This window comes from Protobothrops mucrosquamatus, unplaced genomic scaffold, assembly GCF_001527695.2.
Source record: "Protobothrops mucrosquamatus isolate PMUCROS unplaced genomic scaffold, P.Mucros_1.0 scaffold1777, whole genome shotgun sequence".
In the NCBI taxonomy this organism is placed as follows: Eukaryota; Metazoa; Chordata; class Lepidosauria; order Squamata; family Viperidae; genus Protobothrops; species Protobothrops mucrosquamatus.
Window position 1 is genome coordinate 60,139 of NW_015387915.1, and position 9,312 is coordinate 69,450.

The 9,312-nt window shown below is 44.8% G+C and overlaps 1 protein-coding gene across 1 annotated transcript in view; it reads left to right on the top strand.

Moving 5' to 3' along the window:
- The first annotated feature begins 438 nt into the window (after positions 1 to 438).
- LOC107293928 (lymphocyte antigen 6E-like) overlaps positions 439 to 9,312 on the top strand; it is a 34,370-nt gene continuing 25,496 nt past the window's right edge. Inside the window, exons 1-2 of the mRNA XM_015823116.1 lie at positions 439 to 490; positions 1,722 to 1,841. Of these exons, the coding sequence (XP_015678602.1) occupies positions 439 to 490; positions 1,722 to 1,841 (172 nt within the window). The remainder of the gene's footprint in view (positions 491 to 1,721; positions 1,842 to 9,312) is intronic.

Below are 9,312 nucleotides of genomic sequence, written 5' to 3' on the forward strand. Positions count from 1 at the left end.
ACATTTGGACCAGACATTCTAGATCAACAGTTTAGTAGATCCTGCATCATAAGTAGCTTTCACGTTGGCAGGAACGTGAGCCTCTGATCCAAGTGTCTTACAAATCAACCACAGCCATTCGTTGATCTTCAGGTGATCTTCAGCCAGCCAGTCATCTTCCCCAGCTAGAGAAGTGGCAGGGCAAAGAGGAGGAGGACGAGCTTTGGATGGTGGAGAAAGTGTTAGCAAGTGTTAGAAACATTTTACCAAACCTGTTTTCTGGAGGCAACCATCGATCTTCTCAGTTGTACCTCCCAAAGGGGAAGGCAAGGCGAGTCACCCACATGCATGTATATCATTGTTCACAAGCGTTCCAGTTCCTTTGGAGAAGGTAAGTCCACTGCTACATCAGGTCCTCCAAGGTTCACTTGAAGGTCTCAAGAAGGAGAACCTGTGACCATGAAGGCCTCCCTTGTCGTCCTTGATCTGCTGCTTTTGCTTAAAAATGAAGGTAAGCCCACACTGCTAGACAGGTGGATTGCCAAAGTTAGCTTCAGGCACTGATAGAGTTACCCAACTTTAGCTCTGACTTGTTCATTGACCTATATTCTATTTGGAAGCATTATGTATTGGGAGAGGTAGAACACTTCAAGGGTTCCAGTTCTATCAGTTGTTCAGTTGCGAAGTCATGTCCAACTCTTGCCAACCTCATGGACCATAGTATACTAGGTCCTCTTGTCCTCCGCTGTCTCCTGGAGTTTGCCAAACTCATGTTCATTGAGTTGAGGACACCGTCTAACCATCTCCTCCTCTGCCGTCCCTTTCTCCTTTTGCCTTCCATCTTTCCCAACCTCAGGGTCTTCTTCAAGGTTTCCCCTCTTCTCAGTTGGTGGCCAAAGTATCTGAGCTTCACTATCTGTCCTTCCAAGGCTCAGTCAGGGTTGATTTATTTTAGGGTTGATTGATAGGCTGGCCTGGTTGGTCAACAGTGAGACCCTGGTGAAGCGGGCACAGCAGCGCCTGCATTTTCTGCGCTGCATGAGAAAAGCACATCTTCCTTCCCCTGTCCTGACCAATTTCTACAAAGAGACAATCGAGAGCATCCTGTCATACAGCATCACAGTCTGGTTTGGAAGCATCCCTGCTTCAGACAGGAAGGCGGTGCAGAGAGTGGTGAGGACGGCAGAAAAGATTATTGGCAGTTCCCTCCTTTCCATCCAAGACATAGCACATAAGCATTGCTTGAGCAGGGCCCGCAAGATTGTCTGGGACACTACACATCCTCTTCACGACCTGTTTTCCTTGTTACCTTCTGGGAGGGGGCTCCGTGGTATCTGAAGCAGAACATCCAGATTCAGTCACAGTTTTGTTCCATACCATATTAACCTTGTGAATTCTAAATCTTCCTCTTTCCGCTACATATTCAAGATAGACAGTGATTAATATTTAATGTATTTATATGCAAGGGTGTAGCTATACAAATATATGTATACTGCATGTTTATATGTGTGTTATGTATGTTTACGCTTTTGAGAGTAGGCAACAGAATTTCATTTTTAATGTGTGCCAGTAAAAAATGACAATAAAGGTTATCTAATCTATCTAATTGGATCTCCGTGCAGTCCAAGTCGAAGAGGCCAAACCACATCTAGAAACTTTGGGCAAGGATATTGGCCAGATGTTGATTTCAAGTCTGAAATGCTCTTCGCTTTTCCCCCCTCCTTCCTTCTTGCCTTCTGCAGTTTTCCCGCTGACGTGCTTCGAATGCGACAACCAGCGCACCAACCTGTGGTGTCTCCGTTTCAGGGAGTGTGGCAAGGAAGAAGTATTCTGTGTGACTGCTGTGGCCTCGTATAAAATCGGTACACTACAGGCAGCTGGTTGCTTACTGGGTGGGGTGAAAATAACTTGGGCATCAGAAGGATTGTCACACTCCAAAAGTCCCTTGCAACAAAAGAGAGAGAGAGAGAGAGAGAGAGAGAGAGAGAGAGAGAGAGACAGAGACAGAGACAGAGAGAGAGACAGAGAGAGACAGACACAGACACAGACACAGACACACACAGAGAGAGACAGAGACAGAGAGAGATAGAGAGACTGAGAGGAGAGAGACAGAGAAACATGGAAAGAAACACAGAGAGAAGGGGGTGAGAGAGAGACAGAGAAACAGATGGAAAGAAACAGAGAGGGGGGGAGAGAGACAAACAGAGAGACAGAGAGACAGAGAGAATGCAACAGACAGAGAGGGAGAGAGACTGAAACACAGGGTAAGAAACATACACACAAACACAGAGGGAGAGAGACAGAGAAAAACACATACACACACAGAGGGAGAGAGGCAGAGAGAAACACAGGGAAAGAAACACACAGAGGGAGAGAGATAGAGAAACACACACATACAGAGGGAGAGAGGCAGAGAGAAACACAGGGAAACACAGAGACAGAGAGAGAGACAGAGAGAAAGCAACAGAGAGAGAAAGGGAGGGAGACAGAGAAACACAGGGAAAGAAACACACGCACGTGCACACACACACACACACACACACACACACACAGAGACAGAGAGAGAGAGAGAGAAAGAGAGCAAGAGAGCAAGAGAGAGCAAGAAAGAGTGAGAGACAGAGACAGAAACAGACAGAGACAGACAGAAAGACCCAGGTTATATGGATCCAAGGCTTTTCAGACAGAAGAAGCCCCCAAGACATTTGAGGTTCCTTCCAGCCCCAAGTTCTATTTTGAGCACCAGTAGAATAGCAGAATAAGAATTGGAAGGGATACTGGAAAACGGCTATCCTGTCAGCCCTGGTCCTTCTCTTCATAAAACTAGACACATCCAATTTCTGCCACCATTCTTCCTCCGTTTTAGCCTCCGGTTGTCTAATCATCTCCGTTGCTCTTCTTCTCTGCACTGGACCCCCCCAGTTCAGCCCTGACTTACAAATATTCTCTTCCATTGTTAAGAGGGATTTTGCTCCTTTCCATCTCACATCCCCAAGCAGCCAGGGAAATAAACCTTTCAGGAGGTTTATGGAAGGGGCACGGTGCTCTCAGTGAGTTAGAGCAGGGCTTTTCAACCAGTGGTATGGGTACCACCTGTGGTACATTGGCACCTGGCAGGGGGTACGTGACCATCCTAGAAAAGGGGTAGCAGGGGAGGGGAATGAGCTGAACTGGTGGCAGCACCACACAAGCCTGAGCGAGAGACGGCTAGAGCTGCAGGGCTGTCAGGGCTCAGTGGAAGTGCCAGGATCACCGTCAGGCTCCAGCTGGAGCTCGGCGCTGATCCTGGTGCTTCTGCTGAGCCCTGAAGAAGCACCAATCTGCTGGAGCTCAGCACTGATCCTGGCGCTTCTGTTGAGCCCAGAAGAAGCGCGATCAGCTGGAATGTTGCAGCCTCTCCAGGGTCTTGTGATTTACATTCAGATGCCTGGCAACTGATTCATATTTATGACGGTCACAGTGTCCCAGGGTCATGTGAAGTGACCAAAACCTGCTGCAACCACCCAGCAGACGGGGGGAATAAAGACCAAACACCCCCCACCCCACCCCCACTGCCAATCCTCAACAGAAATGCTCACAACAATGAAAACCTCGGACAGGAGGAAGAGCGCCGCTGGGTGGGCAGGCAGGTGTCTTGTTCGGCTGTGGCTTGGGGGGCACTTTTTTCAGTGCCACTGTAACTTCAAACAGTCACTAAGCGAACTGTTGTAAGTCGAGGACTACCTTTACTTTATCACTTTTTTCCTTTTTTTTTTTTTGGTCAAGTTTCTGACACCTTGCTAGGCGACTGGTGGTACTCGGATGTTGCCATATCCTAAAAGTGGTGCAATGGGTGGAAAGGTTGAAAAGCCCTGAGTTAGGGAGGGTGCGTATCAAACTCCTCTCTAAGAACCAGTTTTTTTCTTAGGCCTCAGTCAGGCTTAAGAAATTGTAGCTGATTCCTTGTGTAACTTTACCTGACCCATTAATTCTCAGAGATTATGCTCCAGGCTAATGTTCTTATAGTTTATCTCCACGTTGGTGCAACCAATTTGGATCATCCGGTCTTTGGGCTCAAGGAATGTGGTTCGCCTCCGGTCAGACAACCTACGTTGTGACCTGGTGACGCGTCTTTTCACAATGTTGACAGCTGTGGTCCAAAGATCCAGAGAGAGGGAAGGGGCCATGTTGATCTTCTGCCCCACCCAAGTGAAGGAACTCAGGCCAAGGTGGACAAATGGATATTCAACCTGCACAGGAGGTCCTTGGCTTACGGCCGCAGCTGAGCCCCGAATTCCCGTGAAAACGTTAAGTGAATTTCGTCCCGTTTTATGACCTTTTTTGCCACAGTTGTGAAGGGACCACAATCAAGTTAGTAGCCGGGTTGTGAAATGAATCTGGCTTCCCCATTGACCTTTTCTTGTCAAGTCACAAAAGGGGATCACGTGACCCCGGGACGCTACGACCGTCATAAATATGAGTCGGTTGACAAGTGTCTGAATTTCAATCACGTGATCATGGGGATGTTGCAATGGCCGTAAGTGTGAAAAACAGCTGTAAATCACTTTTTTTTTAATGCTCTTGTAACTTCAAACGGGTCACTCAAGCGAACCGTTGTAAGTAGAGGACTATTGGTACATAAAATTCTCCAGGGATAGGATGGCAATGGCTTCAGGAGACAGGCTGTTCCACTTCTAAGTTGCTTTCATGGGCAGGAAATTCCTCCTTATTTTGAGCTTAGATCTCTTTCTGTAAGGATAATAATAATAATAATAATAATAATAATAATAATAATAATAATAATAATAATAATAATAATAATAATAATAATAATAATAATAATAATAATAATAATAATAATAATAATAATAGTAATAATAATAATAATAATAATAAAAAAGTTGGAAGGGACCTTGGAGGTCATCTGGTCCAACCCATTGCTCAGGCAGAAAACCTATACCATTTCAGACAAATGGCCGTCCAGTCTCTTCTTAAAAACTTCCAGTGTTGGAGCATTCACCGCTTCTGGAGGCAGGTTGTTCCACTGGTTAATTGTTCTCACTGTCAGGAAGTTTCTCCTTAGTTCTAGGTTGCTTCTCTCCTTGATGAGTTTCCATCCGTTGCTTCTTGTCCTGCCTTCAGGCGCTTTGGAGAATAGCTTGACTCCCTCTTCTTTGTGGCAGCCCCTGAGATACTGGAATACTGCTATCGTGTCCCCCCTCGTCCTTCTCCTCATTAAACTAGACATCCCCAATTCCAGCAGCAATTCCTTATATGCTTTAGCCTCCAGTCCCCTAATCATCTTTGTTGCTCTTCTCTGTACTCTTTCTAGAGTATCAACATCTTTTTTACATGTTCCACATGTTGCTTCTTGTTCTGGTTATACAGAGTCCTATAGGGACTCTAGAGAATAAAGGTACACCCTTGTTCACTGGGTCTGTTCCCGTGTTGAAAGACTTATGTCTTCTCTTCTTTAAACGGATGGAAACTAATCAAGGAGAGAAGCAACCTAGAACTAAGGAGAAACTTCCTGACAGTGAGGACAATTAACCAGTGGAACAACTTGCCTCCAGAAGCTGTGAATGCTCCAACACTGGAGGCATTTAAGAAGAGACTGAACAGCCATTTGTCTGAAATGATATAGTTTCCTGCCTGAACAGTGGATTGGACTAGAAGATTTCCAAGGCAAGGTCCCTTCCAACTCTATCATTCTGTTATTCTGTAAAAGTTCAGAAGAGAAGGACGAGGAGGGACATGATACCAATGTTCCAATATTCAAGGGGCTGCCACAAAGAAGATGGGGTCAACCTATCCTCCAAAGCACCAGAAGGCAGGACAAGAAGCAACGGATGGAAACTAACCAAAGAGAGAAGCAACCTAGAACTAAGGAGGAATTTCCCGACAGTGGGAACAATTAACTAGTGGAATGGCTGGCCTCCAGAAGTTGTGGATGCTCCATCACTGGAGACTTTTAAGAAGAGGTTGTCTGAAATAGTACTTAAGCAGAGGGTCAGAGTAGAAGACCTCCACAATCCCTTCTAACTCTGTTATTCTGTTATTGTCTTCAAACTGGGTGGTGGCAAAATGGTTGGCATTGCTGTCAATGAACTCAGTCCTCAATCCTTGTAGTCATGTTGTCCAACTCTCAAGCTTTTGTACCCGCCAATGTTTCCACTCACCACACTTTCAGCTTCTTCCTTGTGTCGTTCAGGCGTGATGACCTTCAAAAAGAGAATCACCAAGAGATGCTCAGCCTATTGCCCAGATATTCAGATGGAGTTGGGCTTGGCTTCGTTTGGGACCTCCTGTTGCCAACAATCCTGGTGTAATATTTGGGGATCTCTAGGGGAGAGGAATACCACTCGGTGATGGGAATTGCCAACCGATGTCCTGACCAGATCTTCTGATGACAGAACTTGAGGAAGAGTAAGACATTACCAAAGAAAGACAGAAGCTTCTTGGCTTTCATCTCTTGGCGGAGGTCCCAGGAGAGGGACGCAGTGTGAAGAGATGGAGCTAAATCTTCTCCATTTATATAGAATGTCTCTAGAATGAGCCCCATCTCCTCATTCTGCAATTTGTGTTTTTATAAACAGGCAAATGTTATGCGATTTACCGAGTAGCGAAATCCTTTGACTTGCCACTCCAGTTTCCCATCTCTGGTACTTTGTGATGTGTCCGTGTCCAACATGGTCCACCATAGCTTCCCCACACAAAGAAGATCTGAAATTTAGGACCTCATATCAAAGACGGTCTACCATAACTTCCCCAGCTCAAAGAAGTTCTAAAATTTGGGGGTCTCACATCAAAAATGATCTATGATAGCTTCTCCTACTCATAGAAGCTCTGGGGTTTAGGGTCTCAAGATAAAAATGGTCTATCATAGCTTTTCCCACACAAAGAAGATCTGAAATTTAGGACCTCACATCAAAGACAGTCTACCCTAACTTTCCCAGCTCAAAGAAGTTGTAAAATTTGGGGTTTCACATAAAAAATGATCTGTGATAGCTTCTCCTAGTCATAGAAGCTCTAAACTTTAGGGTCTCAAATAAAATATGATCTACCATAGCTTCTCCCACTAAAAGAAATTCTGAAATTTTGGATTTTACATAAAAAAACTATCTACTCCTCTGTAGTTTCTTCCACTTAAAGAAATTCTGAAATTTAGAGTCTCAAGAAAAAAAAAAAAGGTCTACGATAGTAACTTTCACTCAAAGAAGCTCTGTTCTGCCCCAGACGGAATAGACTACTTTAATCCCATCTGAAACAGACAGATAACTCAGCAGAATAAGCAAAGAATATCGCTTTTATTTCTAGGAATCCTAAACAATAACTCACTGTTATGTAGAGATACATCCAAAAACATATTTAGCATTGTAGCTCATTCCACAGGTAATTTGATAATGGATTTCCCCCTCTTCTTCTGCATAAGACTCACATGTTGGCATAGGACCTCCAAGCCATGTGGCTAGGAGCCATGAGGCTGGATGAAACAAAGGCATTCCAAACTGGCAGGTAGCCAGTGTGTCCTGAAAATGAGCTCAGAGGCTCCTCCTACTACTGACCTGTTAATGTGAGATAGCTAACTAGCTAAAACTACATTACCCATAAACCATCTCTTAAGGAGACAGCACTTAACCCAATAAATACCAAACAAGATCCAGAACAAGCTCTGAAATTTAGGTCTCATCTCAAAAAATGATCTAAGATAGCATCTCCCACTCAAGGAAACTTTGAACTTATTTTACACTGAAAGGTTATATTACCAAGGTTATATTACCATGTTCTCGCTGGAAAGAAGGTTATATTACCATGTTCTCACTGGAAAGTCTTCAAGTGAAATCTAGGCCTAGCCTTCCCTTGCCCATGCTTAACTATGGTTTATCAAGAAGGATGTCTAGGTCAGGGGTAGGCAACCTTAGCTCCCTTCATGACTCGTGGACTTCAACTCCCAGAATTCCTGAGCCAGCCATGCTGAGGGGAAAGGGAGAGGTTTCCAAGCTGAGCCATGCTGGCTCAGGAATTCTGGAAGTTGAAGTCCACGAGTCATGAAGGGGCCATAGTTCCCCCATGCTGGCTCAGGAATTCTGGGAGTTGAAGTCCACAAGTCATGAAGGGGCCATAGTTCCCCCATGTTGGCTCAGGAATTCTGGGAGTTGAAGTCCACGAGTCATAAAAGAGCCCAGGTGGCCTACCCCTGGTCTAGGTTTTCATAATGCACGGATCCAGCAATGGTGTAGATGGAATTTGCATTACACCACACTTTAGCCTATAAACGGCTGGCTAGTTTGCCAGCTGGGACAATGCCATGAACAAGAAACTTTGGGTCTGAATTAATTCCACCTCCAAGCTGTGGAGTTAAACACTGTTTCTCAACCTTGACAACTTTAAGAGGTCTGGACTTCAACTCCCAGAATTCCCCAGCCAGCATGGAGAATGTCTAGTATGTCTAGTTTAACAAAGAGAAGGACGAGGGGGGACATGATAGCAGCCTTCCAGTATCTCAGGGGCTGCCCGGAAGAAGAGGGAGTCAAGCTATTCTCCAAAGCGCTTGAAGGCAGGACAAGAAGCAACGGATGGAAACTAATCAAGGAGAGAAGCAACCTGGAACTAAGGAGAAACTTCCTGACAGTCAGAACAACTAACGAGTGGAACAACCTGCCTCCAGAAGCGGTGAATGCTCCAACACTGGAAGTTTTTAAGAAGAAACTGGACAGCCATTTGTCCGAAAAGGTATAGGGTTTCCTGCCTGAGCAGGGGGTTGGACTAGATGACCTCCAAGGTCCCTTCCAACTTTATCATCATCATCATCATCATCATCATCATCATCATCATCATCATCATCATCATCATCATCATCATCATCATCATCATCATTATTATTATTATTATTATTATTATTATTATTATTAATGCTGGGGAATTCTAGAAGTTGAAGTCTAGACCTCTTAAAGTTGTCAAGGTTGAGAAATACTTCTTTAAGAAACTTAAATACTCCTTTAAGAACTTCCCACCAAGCTGAGGTGGCCACTTTCAGATACACTGAGAGCTTACGCACAAAGACAAATGCCTTGTGTGTCCAGTCAACACTTGGCCAATAAAGAATTCTGTTCTATTCTATAAGCAGCCACTAGGTGGAGCTTTGGAATAAGGAACAGAAGTCACAGAGAACATCAGAGTTGAAAGGGACCTTGGAGATCATCTAGTCCAGAGGTCCCCAAACTTTTTGGCACCAGGGACCGGTTTCATGGAAGACAATTTTTCCACGGACCAGGGGGTGGGATGGGATGGAGGGGGTGGGGGTTTAGGATGATTCAAGTGCATTCCATTTATTGAAAATTTTCTAATTAAACAAAC